The sequence below is a fragment of the Mytilus edulis genome, chromosome 13 (genome assembly GCF_963676685.1).
Source record: "Mytilus edulis chromosome 13, xbMytEdul2.2, whole genome shotgun sequence".
NCBI classification, from domain to species: Eukaryota; Metazoa; Mollusca; class Bivalvia; order Mytilida; family Mytilidae; genus Mytilus; species Mytilus edulis.
Genome location: NC_092356.1, coordinates 59,640,454 through 59,662,060, shown reverse-complemented (window position 1 = coordinate 59,662,060; position 21,607 = coordinate 59,640,454). Strand labels below are relative to the sequence as shown.

General features: G+C 31.7%; 1 protein-coding gene across 1 annotated transcript in view; it reads right to left on the bottom strand.

Annotated features, from left to right (window-relative positions):
- Positions 1-508: 508 nt before the first annotated feature.
- Positions 509-21,607, bottom strand: part of LOC139501521 (uncharacterized) — a 50,814-nt gene continuing 29,715 nt past the window's right edge. The window contains exons 2-6 of the mRNA XM_071290636.1: positions 18,766-18,897; positions 17,825-17,936; positions 3,181-3,279; positions 2,320-2,411; positions 509-1,301 (exon numbers count right to left, since the gene is read on the bottom strand). Coding sequence (XP_071146737.1) covers positions 633-1,301; positions 2,320-2,411; positions 3,181-3,279; positions 17,825-17,936; positions 18,766-18,897 — 1,104 coding nt within the window. The 3' untranslated portion in view covers positions 509-632. The remainder of the gene's footprint in view (positions 1,302-2,319; positions 2,412-3,180; positions 3,280-17,824; positions 17,937-18,765; positions 18,898-21,607) is intronic.

Below are 21,607 nucleotides of genomic sequence, written 5' to 3'. Positions count from 1 at the left end.
AATTAATAAATAAGATATCTGTTTTTGTTATAAAGATATCTCAATTAGTTTATAAGATATCTTATTTAACTAAATAAGATATCTCGAAATTGAATAAATATAATAACGGCGTGCCATACCCGTATCTTGCAGCATTTTTTATAGTTATTTTGAACTATCCTAGAATTTTATCATTTTTTTTAATAATTGTTTAAGTTCTTTTAAATTAATATGTATTTTCTAAAGAACATGAACCACACCAAAAACTTGGGGTACTCTCAGTTGCCCTGGAAGGGTAATGTTATAAGATATGGTATGATTGTCAATGAACGAAATATCCAGTATAAAAAAGAACAAGGAAGTTAACAAATAGAGATCACCGAACGGAAGTTAACAAATAGAGATCACCGAACGGAAGTTGACAAATAGAGGTCCCCGAACGGCTTTCAATGACACCGTATGGTAAGATGTAAAAGGCTCCTGACAACAAAAGCAACAAACTCACAAACTAACACAAAAAAACAAGCTGTTTTTTTAAACTGTTTAACTAAACATTTTTTGTATTACATGCCCGTATTATTTTTTGTTTTTTCATAAAATGTTTAACAATCATCAGCAATACAAAAATTGTCTTCAATTATGAACTGAATTCGCTAAGATTTAAAGAAGATATTTCTATTATTGTTTCGTTTTTTCCGTAAATCATACGATTCATTTAAAACGTCAGTTTCTAATGATGTATCACGCGAGAGTGTCTCTGTAACGGAAGGAACAATAGTTAAAGCATCAGTTTTTACATTGCTTTCAATAATTCCAGTGTCAGTGTATTGTATATTTATCGATGAATTATTTCTGTGTTCTCTAGAACTATTCTTAAAATCCGTTTTCGTATCATTTAAGGTTTCATAACTAGTTTCTTTGAACTTATCACAATTTTCATATTTGGCCATTTGATGATCTACACTTGTATCATTTGCATTTGATATTTCTGTAGTCTTTTCACCATTTATGTTTGTCTCACTCTGAAATATTTCTGTTTTGTCCACTTTCAGACCAATGACCGGAGTAGTAGTAGCTGATGAATTTGTTTTTCCATCTACAACATTGTTGATGCATTCAGTATTATTTCCGTCAAATGAATTGTTTGCTTCAGCTTTTTCCTGATTTGTTTTAGTGTCACTATTTTTATTGAGATCACCAGCAGAGTTTTGTTTCTTTTTCTTCGGTTTTTTCTTTGGCTGCCATAAACAAACCATTGTATCGTTTGCTGCCGACATGTCTTTTCTACCGTCTAACCAATACGTTACCATAGCTCCTTTCCCCTGAAATATTCAGATAAGTATACTAATACTATTATTTAAAGATAAGGTCTAAACACTATTTACAACCAAATGTCCAGAGATCATATAAACCCATGAACTGCGTCGGTGCTTTTCGTATGTCATTTTAATATATGTTTGTTCATTTTGTAGATGCGTTGTAAATGTTCTCATATCCAGTGCTAAATGTTTTGCTTTCTCTTTTAATAAATCGATTTCCTCATCGTTTGATGTATTCCAAAACATTCTGCTTCAAGTGTACCTGGTTACTGTTTTGTTGCAGTTTTTGTCTTTTGTAGTGATATCATAACACTGTCCCAATTCGGGGAAGGTGTCGCGGTTATTAGAACGAACGTCTGCCACAAATTATGTGTATGTAAAAGTCAAGCTATGCGCTTATATAGTTTTGGTGGTAGTATTTTTGTTCATTTTCTGTCAAATATTTTTTAATTAATAAGACTGTTGGTTTTCCAGTTCGAATTCATAACGATTTTATTATGTCGGGGCCTTTAAAGGCAAACGATACAGTTTGGGTCACGTTATTTGGTCTTTGTTGGATGATAGTGGTCTCATTAACAATATTTTTTCTTTTAACAGTGCTTAATGAACCGGGATTCAATATCATACGTAAATAGGTGAGTTGCTGCGACTCATGGTAATGCATCTCAGACTCTACGCCATGTTCTGTTTGAATGCTGTTTTGCAACTGAAACATAATCTTATGATCATTGAATAAGCCTGTGAATAATTGGTTGTCGTTGTTTGCAAACTGCTTTCATCTTATTTACGTTAATGGTTTTAGCAAAACTCAGGCCATTGCATCGGTTTTATTTTTTTCATTTGTTCATGATTTTTCTTGGCGGGCATTTTGAAAATAACTAGACAGAATGGGCAAAATTCATTGTACAAACACTCATGGAAATCTATGGTGGTTTTATTTATAATGTTATATTATTCGCGGTAGGTTTTCTTAGATTTAATCCTAATTTATATACATATATCTTTTAAACCTTCGCCTTACCTTTATAGTAATCTCACCACGTGATGTAATTTCATAGTTACTCGTTGCTTCTAATATGTCTCGTGTTTCTTTACTGATATGAATTTTCAGTGCTGAAACAGAAATGTTGTGACAAGAACCAGTTAATGCATGTATAAAATAATTTTGCATACGGTGTACATAACCATCGATGGTTTTTAATTCAAGAAACAAACTTTAAAAATTTTGTTAGACCTTATGTGCCATTTAAAGAGGGATGTTCTGAGATGTCCAGAATCTAAAGTAACCCCCGACACATGTAAATATGCCTGTCTCTAGTCAGGAACTTGTCAGTGGTTGTCTGAAACATATCTTGATCTGTGTCATTAGGAGAATTTGTGTTATTTACAACTTACTAAAACAATATATATCTCGACAATCTTGTTAACTGTTGGAGAATATAGATTGACACATAGATGACTATGAAAAAGAAACATAAGGTACAACGGGGACATTTGAAACTTAAAAGGCGAACATAACACGGACGACGACATGACAAAGATAAAAAAAAACGAAGCAAAGGTTTAAAAGTCCACAAAACACTACACAGTAGATAAAGACCAAGGAATAAGAGACTTACAACAACAAAATATCTATTTCGAATAAAATAAATTGAAGATCACACATTTAAAGTTAAACTAGTTATTTTTTTTATTTCCATTTGCTGCTATTTTATAGAATTCAAATTATCATCGAGATTCAAACTTTTTCCTATACCGAACGTGCAAGACCACTTAGGAAGTTAAGATTAAAAAAAACAAACTTTTCGACATTTAGCTATAAATAATGAAGTTATTTCGTTGTTACAAAAGATTAGTGTACGTTATACTATCATATACATACGTAAACTATTGCTCTCCATTCTAGAAGCTGTATTAACTGTATCTCCAAACAGACAATATCTCGGCATCTTGATCCCAACCACACCAGCAACACATGGACCTGATTATAAAAATTAATAATCATTTTATTACTAGCATACAATAAAACCATTTTAAAGTTGTCTTTTTTTATTATTTATCTGCCGATGCAAAATCAACATAGTCTCTAAATTTCCTATTATTCAGAGAAACGACATGATCTTTAACTCGAAGGTGAAGTTAAAATGTCTTTCTAGCTTCTTTTCTTTTGTCTTGTTTACAAAAAAAAAAAAGACAACAAATACGTGATCGTACGAATATTTCAAACACGAATGAATAAATATGACTTTGAAAGATAACGTTCACTTGCCTTCATAAAAGTATTTTTATCTGCGTTCGCCGAAGGTGTTTTTTTTTATTCGAAAAGGGTTAATCACTTTTCTCAATCGGTCTTAGCATATTTTCTTACGGTAATGTAACCGTGATGTAGAAACCGTTATAATGAATAAAAAGTCATATATTAAATGTTGTTACTTATTTTAAAGTCTTTTGTGGAAACTGTTTCTAGCGTACATTACTATAAGCCTAACATCGTTGAGGATTATTCTACAGGTAAAAAAGAACTTTACTTGCTTTTTATGTAAAAGATACTTCTATTTTTTCAATCCATTTCCGATTAAAAATAACCCCAGATCAAGTATTATTGATATATTTTTAAAAAGTTACTTTTCGAATATTAAAAAGATGTAAGAGAAAACGGTACTTAAAACAGTGAGATTAATAAAATCCAAATAAGATGAAATATATCAAGAATATCAAGACGTCGCTTTGATATATTCCTTAGCTAATCGTATTAACCATTTTGTTTTCATACAGATAAGGCCGTTAGTTTTCTCGTTTGAATTGTTGTGACGTTGCGCACGATATTGGTGTCACTTTGGAAATATGGGTTAGAAGGCGGGTTATTCAAATTCAAGCTCTTATCCTTTACAATAAATATCCATGTTATGCATATCATTCGAAAGGAAATAAACCACAGAAAACAATAACATAGATGATTTTGTGCTTTGTCTATTTTTTAATGAAAAACTTTGCTCATTTCGATGCCTATAACGTCATTTCAAGGGTGTCCCGCTGTTACAATTTTGTTTTATGTGAGTCTTTAAAATCCCAGTGCGGATTCATTAGTAAGTAGAATGGTTAAAAATTTTGCAATTGTTTTTTATACATTTAACTTAAAATGAAGTAACAGACGGTTTTAACTTTAAGAGAAGGAAGATCGTCAAAAGAGTTTAAATAAGAAAAGAGAAAAAATGTCCCAATTAGCTGCTCAACCCGTAATTTTTTTTTCTGTCTTCACTTTCATAAGATATAACGGACGAAAATGGATTTTAATAATATCAGAAAAATTATACATGTCCCGAAGAAGCTATCTGAAGTCATCATTAAGTAACTGCGGTCTTATTTTAAAAACATCGTCATTTTTCCCGTGTCCAATAAAATGTCCCGATGGACAAAATAACATAAAGAATAATTCAGAGGCTTTTTATCAAACGAAATTCTACTATATCTCAATTTTTTAACACCTGTTAACTGATATGAATGGAAAATACATTTAATTTCCTTTAAAAAGATATGATATGTACTTTTGTTTGATTTGCAGTTAGAAAATCCGAAACGATCTAAGATGTCCAATGAAATGTCCCCGTAACCGTAATTTGACGTTCGCGTTATAATAACGTTAAACTGTATATGAATTTTCTTGCATATTTGGCATAACATAATTTCATGATATGGTCTGATCTATATAAAATAATGTTCTCGTTTAATATGCCTTAAAATACAGATCTGCATTAATTCATGCATATAAGATGTCGAAATATTTAACTCGGATATTTCATAAAGACAAGGCCCCGGAGGTATAACAAAGAGATAACTTACTAATAACCACACTCCCACTTTATAAAAGCAAGATACATTGAAAAAGAAATGCGATCAAAAGTGAGATCTTCTTAATTATCATCCTAAGCCAGATAGTATCTGTAATTCCTAGCGTTGCTATTAAAAGATTCGAAGCTATACACATGAATGAAAATTCTCCCAAAACATTTATGAGAAAAAGTACACCTGAGTCGTAAACATTTCAGTAAAACGTGCAATCATTTTTTTTTTGTCGCATCGACTCATTTAACAAAACGTTTTATCAGAGAAATACTTGTATGTCATAAACATTTCAGTATAGCTAATGATCATTTTTTATCTACTGTGAGTAGAACAATTCCTAGTCATCTACCTACCAATATGTGTTTGAAAAATAAGGTTATTATATTTAGAAGTAGTGTGGCAGAATGAAGATTATTTTCTCGAATCTCCAACTGAATTGCCTGGTACATAGGCATGTGATGAAACTAGTATATTGAAATTGAAACTTTTCTTTTACCATAATTGAGAAAGAACGAAAGAGAGAGAGTAAGAGAGTAGTTGTCCGACATATATGATGGATGGCACACAAACATGTAGCAGCTAACTCCAAGGTATTAATTTACAGACACTCCCAACTCATTCTAGAAAAAAAATCAACCAATCAATCTGCGGTGTAAAGTAGATTTTTTTTTATCTTCACAAAACGCCACATAGCTTGAATTTTAATTTTTACATCGCGATGACCGTGAGGGCATTCCGATGTATTGTTGTCATAGAGATTTGACTTTCGTTTTTGACTGGTAACCGATCGTATAAATACGCGGATATCATCGAGTGCAAAATAACATTTCTTATCGCTTGTTATAAATTCACTTCTTCAATGAATACTCATAAGAACAGAAATTTATAATACGCAAATATTATGTCGTTACAAATATTTATATGCATTAAAAAATGCACACGTACAGAAAAATTGTGTTAACGCATGCGGAAGAATATCACAAGAAAGTTTTTTTGGGAAAATATGAATGTCTTCTCAAATCCAATCTATTGGAAAAATCGAATTGTTATAGAAGAGTGTCCACCGTGCACTTGTACTGCACTTGTATTAGAATCGTAGAATAGAATGATATACAATTGGATGAAAATTATACATACATGTAACTGCTATATATATACAATTATAAATATAACATATAACAACAAACATGAGTATACGTATTTGTATCACCACAATATAATAGATATTAAAGCAGTGAAGTTGAATTCCTTGTCATTTATTCATGATCCACGCACGAACTTGTCTCAGAAAAAATATATCTCTGTACATAAACCTCAGTTTTACGGTATAGAAATGTGATTTTTTTTTTCTGAGACAAGTGCTTGTGACCATCCGCGGTCATCCGAGGTTCAGTACTTCAGTACTTTGATTATACTTTTAAAACAATGTAAATACGAAACCAAAAAGATTGAAACCGAAAACATAAAAATAATTAGATGAATGTCAAAGAAGATTTTGTGTAAACCGATACTCAGTTATATGTTGAAAATGGAAGCGCGGAACCAAAAATATTGTATAGTATAAAAAAATGCATGAAATGCATTCCTGACAATCCGTAGTTGTTCGCTTGAGAAAAAACTGAACTATGCAAACATGCACGTATATCAGTTACTTAAAAATATCACATCTAGTAAAAAAAAATAGTTGTATTATTCAAAATCGGATTTCGAACTGCTGGTAATCTGTGATGTAGGTATTGGTCTGTGTAAAAGTTTTCCATACTTTGCCAAATTCTAATATTTAAAAAAAAAAATATTGATTGCCGACCCTTTTTTGAAGCTTGAGTTTGTGAAAAAATATCAGATGAAAGGATAGCTTGCAAAATATGTTTCCGAAAGCAAAAACAATACAATACAGTATCACGGTTCTCATTTTCACAATAAAGTAGAAGATGTGGCCGTATAAAACCAATTAATAATTTCTATATGCAAACCAAAAATGACCAAAACCCTTACCTTAAAGTCAGCTATGAAAAGCCCCGAAATGACAAATGTAAAACGGTTCAAACGAGAAAACTAACGGCCTGATTTATGTGCAAAATGTGTAAATTCCTACATAACATGAATTTTCTTAATTATTTCCCTGGTAAAACAATCCTAATTTAAAAAAAAATAATCAATGAAAACGTTTTCTTTTAAAAAAAATAATTTAGACCCCGACCAACTTTAAATTATTGAAAGTTGACAACGGCAGCATAAGAGCACGTATTTTTTTAAAACATAATGCACATTTATAAAGTTTTTGTTAGAGATTTTTTAAATAATGATATAGTTAACATTTTCCATAAAATCGGGATTGATGTAAAGATTGTGGACTTACTTATACGTTAAAATAAATAATATGAATTATGATGTAATTATAAGTCACTGTTTAAGAAAAATTAAATAAAACCAAATTCTTGGACTTTTATATTAACGTTAGTATACAGTCCCAGGATTAAAGTATTGATAAAATAAGATTATGAAAAAATAGCTTGCGATATACTACCTACATCTTTCACATAATCAAAGACAAATCAAGAAGCATTTGAATATTAATTGAGGGAGCGAAATTACCAAATTACAACAAACATATATAAACGTGTAATTGGGGGAAAAAACAGAAACAAGAAACGAAATATTTACAATTTCACTAGCAAAGATAGGGGACGTCTTCTGGCAGAGAGAGCATTGCTTAATTTTAAGAAATAGAAGAAACTGATTGTTGAAGGCCGTACAGTGACCTATAGTTGTTAATTTCTGTGTCATTTTGATCTCTTGTGGAGAATTGTCTCATTGACAATCATACCACATCGTCTTTTTATATATTTAAATCATTTTACAAGACATCAAATTGTCATTTTGTGCTATTGTTGCAGACAATTCTTCGCAAATTAAAAATTGTTCATGTATCAGTATCTAAAATTTTGTTTTAATTCAATGGAATTTTGCATTTGCACCGGCTTGAAAAAATAAAACCACATAAAGAAGTAACTTCGAACATCTCTTTACTTTAAGCGGCATTTTCACATGAGTAGAATATAAGGTCAACGTTTGAAACTTTCCGTGGAACAACGTCAAAATCATCGTTTTATTAGGAACGTCGTGTAACGCTGAGTGGCACCAATACCGTGCGTAACGTCTGTGCATTGTCTTATCGGGGCCTTTTATAGCTGACTATGTGGTATGGGCTTTGCTCATTGTTGAAGGCCGTACGATGACCTATAGTTGTTAATGTCTGTGTCATTGGGGTCTCTTGTGGACAGTTGTCTCATTGGCAATCATACCACGTCTTCTTTCTTTGTATTTAAATTTGTATGTATGAAAGAGACATGGCTTATTTTCACTATTAACATACACAAAACAAAAGGAAGTAATCAAGTGTATATTTAAAAATCATAACCCAAAAGAATCTGTTTACGTCATGGGAAAAAGACAAAAGACGATGACAATACAGTAAACAAATAAATAGATCATCAAACATAACATTGAACACATTCGACTGAGCAAAACGAACCCGACAAAAAACAAAGGGAAGGGGTTTGCTGTAATCTCTTGTGGTTCACAGTTAACATTCTATTAAACTTTTCCGTATAGCTTTCTTTTTTCTTCGTATATGTTCATAACAATCACACATTAAACGCACTTTGCTTATGTCTTGATTCCTTTGAAATGTAGTAAATTACATTAGTGTACCATTGTTCATCTTTGTTCAACATAAGTAAATAATTTCATTACATTGACTGCATCTAAATTACATCGATGTTCAAGTGAAATAATAACCGACAATATAACTTTTCTAGCATCATACAACAAAAGGTCTCCAAAAGACGTTGCCCAGAACGTTGCACCAGCGCAGAAAAAAGATATATTCAATTTTGTTACTTTATTTTTATGAAAAGGCCGAGTGTCATTTATGTAATAAAAATAATAACTAATCAAAGAATTCCCATATCGAAAAATATAAAGTTCGTTACAGAAAACGTTGATAAATAACTCATGCGCAACGTGCATTCGTGAATTAATGTCTTCTCCAGTCTCCCGTCGAGTATTTTTCCATATTTCAGTTCTTTGATTAGTTATTATATTAATCTTTTGTTAGATAGGACGCTTTTAATAACAAAATAACGTTGTGTTTGAGAAAGACTTGTAAGTTAGAAGCTCCAGTAGTTTTCTGATGTTCAAATGTCAAATGTCAATTATCTAATAATGATGACAAACAAACTAATTTAGATAGTACATACTGAGACAATCAAACGAACTCAAAAAGGAAAGAGACTGGGTTCGTCTACAGGATCTTATGAAACACACACGACATTAGTTTAAAAAGAATCATTTTGCATCTTACTGTTATAAAAAGTAGATTATGAGCAGATGATACGTTTAAAAATACAGCATCATTTACATTGAAGGAGTACTTATGAAAAAGCTTAATTTATCTTTATTGTACAAAATAATTTGCAAGTTCAGTAAAAGAAAGTAGAGTTTTTGTATCGATCGACGTTCAAAAAATACAAAAAAATGAAAATATATAAATGAATCATATTTTTTTTGGACGCGACAAATTATACATTTTTTACTAATCAGTTGAAAAAGGTTAAACAAAAATGTGTCGTAAGTCGACGTTTTTCGTTAGCGACTTACACTAAATGTAAGCAGATTGAATATAACCGCACGTTTTGTTTTAGAGCCACACTTGATTTTTATTCAAAGAAGAATGTGCTGTTGATTCTGTTACCATATTTTTTATCAAAAAATAAACTAATAGCAATATATATCGAAATGACATTTTTTCACTGACACAAGCACATTTGCAAGTTTAATGAAGAACAAATTTTGGTCAAAACCAACATTTGATATAAATTGTAAAATGTGCACATCAAAATAATCCGACGGTCAAGGTTGTCAATTTATATAAACCAAACTTCGGGACACCTTCCCAACGAGCGAATTTCTATGTTGTATCATACTGGAAGGACGGACGATGAATTTACAGACGCGCTGATAGGAAGCATTCATTATTTATCTTGCAATAGAAAGCGAAGCATGCGAAAGCGTACATTTTCTTTTGAATTTAGCAACTACTCAAGTTTCGTTTGGATGTTTCACAAGGAGTACCAACTGTTAACATTCAGTACTATTTTTTTTTACTTTTTTTATATCAATTTAACGTATTCATTCAAATGTCAGATGCTATAGGAAATTATATGGGTTTCTTTCTTTATTTTAACATAGATATCAGTCATCCTCAGGGAAATATTATACACTAGTTTATAGCAAGAACAAGGGTGACATCACGGATCAGTAATGGTGTGATAAAGAAAAAATAATTGTAATCAGAAAGTGAACGTTGAATTTCTATTTCGCAGGATTTTTGTTTACATGTGTACTGGGACTTTCTGTCATAAAAATAAATATACTCAATATCAACCTTTGTCCATAATATAAAAAAAATAAATCTAAAACAAAAAACTACACTTGTTCTGATATTAGCATTGTGGCTATGTAAAGCTTTGAATTAAGGAATTTCTTAAGTCAACATTGACAGACAACAGTGTTACATCATCAAATACTTGCGCCGGATACTGACGCTTGATCAATGATTGAAAGAGCGATAAAAAACGTATAAGTAAACATGTTTTGAGTGCAGTTGACGTCCATTTGTATTTAGACAGATAAAGGATTATCAATTGACTCAAGTGCACTGCAGACATAATACCTTAATGGTGTAATATATTAGATCAAATGTGTGTATTGATTATTTATGTCTTTCATCTCAATTAAAATTTAAAAAGAAACATGGAGCTAAGCGTTGAACGCATGATAAAACGTATAAGTATGTTGTTACTTTGATGAATATAGGATTATTTTAACAAAAAATCAGATTAACTAACTAATATTACTCTGAGCATATTAATTTATACTTACATTTGTGTAAATACATGCGACTTAGGTAATTGTTTAATGAAAATTTCAATTAAAAACTCCATACTGTTGAATTTCAATTAGTTTAATTTTGAATTCTACGGGTCAGTTCTTATATCGGTCACTCAATATATATAAATCCTATACTAATGTTTTTTCTTCATGCGAGCGCTTTTTAAACTATGTTCAGATACTAACATTATCAAAATGCTTGATTTCTTGATTGACATTATAATTGTTACGTTTGGAGGACGTGTTTTCATGGAAACCAATTGGGCCACTATTCTTTCCGACTTGTTACTTTATTCATACGAGGTTGACTTCATACAGAAAGTTATTAGGAGGAATCAAAAGAGTTAGAAATATCCTGTAACTTCACTTTCCGCTATATAGAGGATGTTCTCTCACTAAGTCATTTAACATTTGGTGACTTTGAACGCATCTATCCCATCGAATTAGAGATAAAGGATACAACAGATGCCGATACGTCTGCCTCAAACAAAAAAAAAAATACTACAAAAGAGATGATTTCAGCTTCAAACTTGTGACCTTATATTTTTCTGCAGCAACATTCCAGCAGCGCCTGTAAACGAGGTATATATCTTCCAATTATTAAGATTTTCCCGGGCTTATATTTCCTATCATTATTTCCTTGATAGAAAGTTGCTGCTCACAAGGAAACTGTTAAACCAAGAGTTCCACATGGTAAAGTTGAAATGATCCCTTCGTAAATCTTAAGGACGCCATCACGAGTTGGTTGACCGTTATTGTATAACCGTTTCACAGATGATATTGGTATGTTCCTTATGTCGAAATTCAATCTCGTTCCCTTTTTACGAATGTAACTTACCGGATTAGACTATTAACCGGGTTTGTAATAACATGAGCAACACGACGGTTGTCACATCTGGAGCAGGATCTGCTTACCCATCCGGAAACCCGGAGGTCACCCCCAATAGTTGGTGGGGTTCATGTTGCTTAGTAGTTACTTCTCTATGATGTGTCTTGTGTACTATTATTTGTTTGTTTGTCGTTTTTCGTTTTAAGCCATGACGCTGTTAGTTTATTTTTGATCTATGAGTTTGAATGTCCCTCTGGTATCTTTCACTCCTCTTTCTTCTAACAAACATTATTATTTAGAGATTAACAGTTCAAAGATAATCAATTTCTTGGATTTACATAAAATGTTTTTATTTTTTGGGATATTTTTTCAACATGCAATTGCCAATTCAATGATGACCAACAGTACATGTTAATTTTTGATATAAGGTCTCATAATCAAATTGAAAGTCTTCGTGAAAAAAAATAAAAATAATAAATAAAATTTGGTATAATTTTTTCTCATTGCCTTAAGGTCAAGGATCAGTAAATAAACTAGTCCATAGATTTTTTTAAAACTTAAAACTCAATTAGATATTGAAAATATACATCAGAAAATGTAAAAAAAAGTATATGTCACCGACTTCGTTTTCAAGAAAAATCCATTTTTAAAATGGTCCGAGAGGGTACTAAATTACATTGAATATATAGGGTAAATCTATATTTTTCTTCTACAATTTTCGGTTTCTGGTATAAATCACGAGAACCGCTCCATAGAATTTTTTTTTAAATTAATATTTTTTTCCTCTTTGTCTTACGAATTAGATGATATCAAAAAAAAATATGGTCACCGACTTCGTTTTCCCTGTAGAAGCGACGCAAACCCAACATTTTGACAAAAAAAAAAAACCATCAAAATTCGTGACGTCGTAATTTTTATTACATAACGTCAATTTATCATGCTAATAATTTCCAACGTTCTTCGTGTTGATTATGCACGATGATTATGTGTTTCGTATTAGTAGATTCTTTTTATCATAAGAGTCTGGATAATTATCATAAATTTTTATTTAGTATCACAAATATTCTTTAGTCTTCTCTATACCTTATGTTCCTAACATAGTAACACTTCTACCAATAGACAACTAAAACACAAACGTATGTTTGTCGACTAGCTTGCTGCTTGTGTATATTCTGAGCTACCGAATTTTATTAAACAAATATGTACAAACATGTCACATCAATACACATAACAAATTGTGGCAATCATAATGACTTCAAATATCTACTACTAATATCTAAATGTTTCGTGGCCGTCCAGGAAAAAACTACTTTTAGAAACCTGTGTCCGTTTGCCAGATGCCAGGCGAAACCCCGAGTGTTGGACCGCACTTGATATAAGAATGTTCAAAAAACAATTTAAGAAAACATTTAAAAAACAAATAATCTGCTATCAGTCAAAAGACTGCTGCTAAATGAAAAAATAATTTGAAGACAGAAATGAGTCTGAAATAACCAAATCCGATTACGTTTGTATAGCCATACCACCTATATATATAACGAAAAGTTTTAACTTTAATGCTAATTTGAACATACTAAGTCTTATATATAAAAAAAACATTTAAAGAACGTTTCTTAACGTACATGTTAAAAAATTTGATGTTCACTCAAGCAAAGCAGTGCTAGAAATAACCATATATACACCTATCATTTAACACAATAATTTTTCCCGCCCAAAAAATTCATACGCCTTCGAACTACTACGTGAGAAGACAATTAATTCCCGTTACACTACGTGCCACGGAAATAGGAATTCTTAAATTTTAGCACCTCATACAATTTTTTTTTTTTTTTTTTTTTTTGCATTTTATTCTGCAATTTTTGCCCATTATTCTGTATTCCGTAAACCCCAATCAGACCCTCTTTTATGGAACATTTTAAAAAGAAATTATACGTTGTAAAAAATGTGATACATGTATGTTCATTATCAATATACATATCTAAAACAATTACCAATTCAGACAAAAATACGTTGTAAGTACATGAACGCAAAAATGGTAAAATCTTAAAAATAGAAATCATCAGGGTTACTGTCTACAAGTTGACTCAATAAAAGATGTAATTGAAGCTATATTTTTTTATCCCCCTCAACTACCCCTGTACGTCTGTCCGTCCGTCATTCCGTCTGGCCGCCCGTCCTTCCGTCCGTCCGTCCCCATTTATAGTTTATAGTTATTCCGCAAAACATCTACAGTTTGAATCCTAGAACGTACTTTGCTGTCTGTTTGCATGTGGTCAGGGTTTTGATCTTTATTAATATTTGCTCTAATGAGAGATAGTTGAACTTTGTCATTTTTGGGTAACCAATTCATAAATCTCTTAGACTATCTTATAAGTCATCTGTTTACACTTTTTCTCCGTTCCGATATATGATTTGGCCACTTTTGAAAAAAACGTTTTTTTTTAGCAGCGGAACATGTAAAAGCTTGTGTTTTGGTACTATATCACGAAGTGTTCTGTCCATATACTGCTGCTTAACATCGCATATATAAACAAACATTATATCAATGATTCTACAAGTTCTTGAAAGAGTGTCGTGTGGTTATTTATACATCTTCAAGTTAACAAGTAAAACACGCAGACAAACTGACATCTTTGTTAATATCTTTTTTGTTCTGTATAAAATTTATTGTATACAAGTCTACAAAAACGTTTTAAAAAGTTTACTAAATGGTTATTGTTCCATAAGTGTACATATGTATGCTCGAAGTATACATAGAATCAGTACATGATACACAACATGCGACAAATACAGGGGGGGGGGGCGGTAGTAATGACAGGAAACTAAATTAAACTAAGGCTTTGATGAATGTAAACTTTAATAAAACTGGAAGTTCCATAAGGGGAACAAGAAAATAAGAATATATTGCATCACTTACAACAACCTTTAAATTGACCAGTGATTTTGTATTCATTACTGACCAGCAACACCGAGATAATCCAACGATTTTTAAGGGTCCATATGAAGTGTGGACCTAAATGGTCTTTATCTTTAGATATAACGCTTATTCTGAAAATCGTCAATTAACGTTTTTGTAAAATTCTTCTATCATTACATGATTTCTTAATTCTGTACATGGTCTACACTATTACTAGTATATTAAATAATTATTTTATTTTCCGTTGTTATTCTTTATAATTTTGCAAACTTTTTTGTTCAATTTTGACATTCGTCAGTATCCGTTATTCTGCAACTCCCTTTGAGATCTAATTATATGTGACAATAAATTATTGTGCTTCTCTCTCTGAATTTCGCTTTCTCTCAAGACATTTGTAGTCTTTGTAGTACAATGTAAAAACATTTCCGAGGAAACCAAATTAACGGAGGTTGAGATATGACATAAAAACAGATGCACATATTTATGTTTGATATGCCTACAAAAATACCCCCCCCCCCCCCCCCACCGAAAAAAAACAAGAAAAAAACAATCGCATACAGGCTGAGACATGACTGGTTATATTGTGTTTTGTTATTTAGTCCATCTACACAAATGAGGGGGGGACCTTAAACGGGATTTCGGGATTGATTCTTTATGTATCCGGCTATTCTTTTTTCGAATTTCGGTATGGCGGGATTGAAATTTCTATAAATTCGGGACCTCGGGATTTCATGTTTTTAAGTCCGGGATTTCGGGATCAGGACCCCTGCTACTTACGGGATTTAAATTTAACTTTAGGTACTGAAAGTCTGCATTTTTCAGTCGGTATATATAGTAGTACTATGATATAGAGGTGATCGATATAATCTCGTTCTCAACCTTCAAGTTTTATGAGTGAAATAGAATATTGAGAACAGTTCTATTGTATATTTGAGATGCTACTCTCAGCTAGGGTACAATTTTTTTTATTCGGTTAATTTTACCCATATATATATAACAATTTCCTTTGAGGAGACAACCATACGAATCAATACTATTAGGATACTAAGCCCTGTATAAATCTTCAAACCATATACTATTTATACATGTATCTATTTAAAGATTTGTGTTCTATTTTTAACATCGAAATTGCGGACGTGAAAGAAAGCACCATTACAAAAAAAAACAACAAAAAACAACGTTAGATTACAAAATGTAGCGATGGATCCATTAATGATCGTGAAACATCATTTTTGCTTATTTTTAATTTGTTATAGTCTAAAAACTGTGTATGAATATTAAAACTTGTTGTTCCAACCGTGAACAAGGTTAATTAATTTAAGTGTATTATAGTTTAGTGCCATCTATGACTGACTGACAGCAGCGACGAATTTATGACCAGTAATGGCAGTATTAGTTTATGTGGTTCATTTCCTTTTCTCTAATTTAAAAATATTTTTACTTGTTCCGACTGGTGTGATAATGTTCAAAATATGGGAGATATTATAGTCTTACCGTACAATACTATAAGTTTTAACTTTAGTATTAATGTCCCAAACTTGCACCCCTTCTGCGTATTTTCTGCTAGATGATGTCTTTTCCCGGTGAATATAGGGTTTTTGAAAGGACAGTTTTGACATACTACATATAGAATACTTCCGAGACCACACTGTTTTTTCTCATCACAATTATGTAGAAATAGTAGTGAGCAACAGTTTTCAGACTTGTTTTAACTGGTCGGCAGATATACAAACTCTACCACCCTACGTCCTGATTTTCGTTTTGAAAATCGTCTTCAAGACTGTTTTCATATTCATTTTCAATTTTTAATTTTAGAAAAACAAGTTCATTCTCCTAGAAGTAACATACTTTCCGTCAAATTTACCGTTGACGTTGTCCCATCGAAAAGTCGCCGGGTGCAATTTTAACATTGCAAAATCTGGTCAAAGGGACGTAATTCGTACAAAACGTCGCAATATTTCGCGGAATCCGCTAGACGGCGTTCATTTACTGTTACTTGACCTTAACGCATACTTTCTTTTTTCAGTTTCTATAGAATAAAGAGTTGTACACACTTTCATTCTGAAGCATACCGAACGTTTTAAGGATGTACACATCTGAGGAGCAAAAAATTTCTAGAATTAAACTTTTTTTCTTAACCTGATTTTTGGAATTATATGACTGTAAAAAAGAATTGGTGTAGAAAAAAATCATATGGTGGTGCACTTCTTTTTTTTTGCTACTTCCCTTTGAAAATCCTTAATTTTGATGAATATCCCATTTTTCATAATTTTTTACCTATTTTTGGGCTTTTAACGTGAAAAAAATCACAGTTCCCCAATTAAACTTTTTTTCATACTTCAATAGAGATGAAATTGACCAATCTGAATAAATTAACTTAGGTAGCTGTTAATATAAGAAAGTTTTATCATATTTTGATGCTTTTTTGTGTCAAATGCTGTCAAATTTGTAAATTTGTGTTTTTTCTTAGTTTTAAGGATAAAATGCATATTATTTCAACTTTTTTGTTATAAATGATTGAAAAAATACATTTCTAAATAATTTAAACAGACACAAATGATATGGGATGTACATGATTCTTTTAAATTCATTTTTTGTACCCCTCCCCCTTTTTCTAAAAATTTTGGGTAAAGAGACAGACTTGATTGGTCAAAAAATTTGAAAACGGGATTACTCAAAAACTGTTCATTGTAAATACACAATTTTTTCACACAGTTAAGTTTGGTTAGAAATGTTTTAAAATTCTTTGGTATTTTCCACGTTTATCATATATTTTGGAAATAATTCCAGAACGAGATTTCAACGAGACTGAAACGTCAGAAGAATACAGCCTTAAGTTGTACGATAACTTGTTTTTTTCAAAGAAATTCAGCAACAAACAGCAATGTTATAACTTTATAGATATTATATTAAACTGCAAGTTATCTAATCGAAACAAAACATTTACCATAAACAATAATCTATTTCAAATTCAAATAGTACCTGTATGTATTCCTACGCGTATTTTGATATGCTCTTCCTTTTTGTGTGGAATCTTGAGCTGTTTTATTGATGCCACGAGGTCGATTCCCATCGTAGCAATCTCCTCTGCGTGCTGTGAAAAAAAAACAAGAATGTGTTTTATCATTACAAAGCTCTATAATAGAATAAACGATTGAAAATGTACAAAATATACTTGTAATTGAAAATGGGATATCAACTCAATGATCAATATATTACATGTACGAATATATTGCTGTTCACTCAACAATTGTATTACTTAGTCAATAACAAAGTTGACAATGAAGGCCGTACGGTTGCGTAAACATTTGCCTACATCCACTTTATTTGAAAACTGGTGGACAGTTGTTTCAATGACAATTATACCACATTTTCTTGTTTATTACAAAAACTTATTATTAGATAGGCTAAAAATGTTTATTGTGAAAAAAAGAATGGATGTTGGACATATGTTTCAGTTCAGTGTTCCGTTGTTTTTCTGGGTTTTTGTTTATAAATTGAAAGAAACTACTTTCTTATCCTATGTACACACTGTGCCGATATATGTGTTTCATATTCATGCGTGATCCAACCGAATTAAATCTTGGGGTTCAAGGACAGTTGAATTTCAAGGTAAATAACAAAGGCTCTTTTTGAAAATCTTTAGGCTAAAAACAGATTTTTCTTAGGTTATTAAATCAGTTAACTTGGCTGCTCAACTTACAAACTGCCGAATTTTACTCCTATAAAAAAGAAATAAAAAATTTGTCTTCAGTTAAATCGTAAATTGCGGACAGCTATATTATAAAGAAATATCTTTATATAATTTACCATTTAAGTTTTTCTTTCTTCTATCATTACCAATTACCTCAGAGCATTTTTATATTCAATTATCTTTATGCATATCTATACGAAAACATATGCATATTTGTATATTTTATTACCTTCAAACCATTTCTATTCGGAACCCCACTTGCTACCATGTATGCATCACCAATGGTTTCTACTTTGTACACATCATAAACATCTATACGTTCATCAAACATGGAATACATACTGTTTAGAAATTCTACAACCTGCAATGTAAAAGTATGGTTCTTGATTAGCCTTGCTTTTTCTAGAAGTTTCATAATTATAACATCAATTTATGATACTAAACAATTTGCCATATTTAGAATTTTAAAATGCATACAGCATAAAAGATCCAGTAAGATACCAAATTTGGTACGTATCAAATTAATAAAACATTTATACAAATAGCATAAACGATACCAATTTGTTCTGCACCAGATGCGCATTTCGACAATCAATGCCTCTTCAGTGATGCTCGAGACCAAACAGTCATCTACATACATATACTATCGCTTACCTAAAAGAGGGACGAAAGATACCAGAGGGACAGTCAAACTCATACATCGAAAATAAACTGACAACGCCAAGGCTAAAAATGAAAAGGACAAACAGACAAACAATAGTACACATGACACAACATAGAAAACTAAAGAATAAACAACATGAACCCCACCAAAAACTAGGGGTGATCTCAGGTGATCCGGAAGGGTAAGCATATCTTGTTCCACATATGGCACCCGTCGTGTTGCTTATGAGATAACAAATCCGGTAAATAGTCTTATTCGGTAGGTCACATTCATGAAAGGGAAGGGGATTGTAGTTACGACGTAAGGAACATATCCGATATCATTTGTGAAACGGTTATTCCATAACGGTCAACCAACTCGTGATGGCGTCCGTAAAATTTACAAAGAGATGATTTTAACTTCACCATTTGGAACTCTTAATTTAATAGCTGTCTTAAGAGCAACAACCTTCTATCTAGAAAATCATGATAGGAAATGCAAGCACGGAAATATCGTATCAACTGGGAGGTATATACACCGTATGCAGGTGCTGCTGAAATGCTGCTACTTAGAAATGGAAAGTTCACAATTGGAAAGCTGAAATCATCTTCTTGGCGTAAAGTTTTGTTTTTAATCGACCCTCTTTTTCTAGTTTTATGATGCCGACTGAACTGTATCTGTTGTATTCTTTATCTCTAGTTCAATGGGATAGATGTGTTCGATATTGTCACCAAATTTTGAATTATTTAGTGAAAGAACATTATCTATAAGGCGGAAAGTAGAGTTGAAGGATATTGCTAACTTCTTATTTTTCTTTCTAAGAAGTCACTGTATGAATTCAGCCTCATAATAATAAAGAAACAAGTCGGCAATAAGAGGAGCACAATTCGTTCCCATTGGAATGCCAATAGTCTGTTGAAAAGCACGCCCGCCAAAAGTAACAAATATGTTGTCAATCAAGAAATTAAGCATCTTGATAATGTCAGTTTCAGAGAGTTTTTTGTTTGAATCAGAGTGATATGTTACAAAGTAGGATTTATCCCTTCATAAGACAAGATACTTGTATCTTCGTTGGCCATTCTTTTTTATGAAACAAAGCAATACTAACTTTTTCAATTTGTTTTTTAGTTTGGAATGTTAAATACTCGTATAAAGTGTAGAAAAGTCAAATGTTTTATACTATTACAAGACGAAAGAGAGTTAGATTGTATGTACTCTAAAAGATCTTTGGAATTTTTAAGTATCCACATCTGATTCACGCCACCTCTAGAATAGGCAGTTTCACAATAACTTTGAAGCCCATCTTTGATTGCTGATAAAATAGATGTTAATAATTTAGAAAGAGGTTTCGTGGAGCACTTAGACGACCCAGCAATATACCGTTGTTTGTAAGGACACTTAAAGTTCATCATCTTTGGTTGAAATTCCAAAGCAACATAGAACAGACATACGATTATCTATGATTTCCTCTTTGGTAAGTGTCGTGAGGGTATATGTTGGGTTTCCAAGTGAATTGTCAATACCTAATTCGTTTATCAAGCAGTTAATGTAATGAGTTTTACACACAAAAACGATGTTGTTTGGGGCTTTATCTGCGGGGACAACAACATATTTGTCATGAAGGTAGGATAAGTTTTTTGCAACATTAGGGTCTTTAAAGATTGACGTAGCATGAGCATTGATAGACCCATTCAGTTTCTTCCTCGACGGAATCCATCAAAATTTTAAAGTTGTTTTTCCAATTGATGGATTTCGGCTCACAATATTTTGGACCTTTCGATAACACATTTGGTAGGGAAGTGTTATTAACAATGTTGAGGTCACCGGTAATAACATGTCCAGCCGGATTATATGCGAATAGGGAACTAGCACAAGTGCAATCAGGAGGTTTAGTCTTGAAGTCGTCAATACTGAGATCCTGCAAAACGTGTTTGTAATTGAAAATTTTAGTTGCAATAGATTTGGTATAGGTATAAGAAATGATTGGTACAGACTTGTTTTTGAAATAAGGAGGTATTTTCGATTAAACTAAGTTTGACAATAATATAGACATTTAATTTTGTCAAGGAATCAACCATTTTTTTTAAACCTATCAACGGTCAATAATGGAGGTTTTTAGTTTTTGACCGATAGAAGTATCCTATGCAATAAAACATACCCTTCGCGTCATAATGAAAAAAAAGTCTCGTGTATGGTTTGCTGTGTCATTTCGTTTTATTCTATAACTTATTTATTATTTTTTTTAAACGTTTTACAGACTAAACAAATGACAAAGTACACACAGACTCTAATGTACTAAACTGTTATTACGCTTTTTAAAGACCTCGTGTTTTATCCATTAACGGTTATATTTCAAGTTTTCTCAAAATAAATCATCCCTCTCATTATGGTAAATCAATTTCTTCCTCTTTTTTATTTTCATTTTATA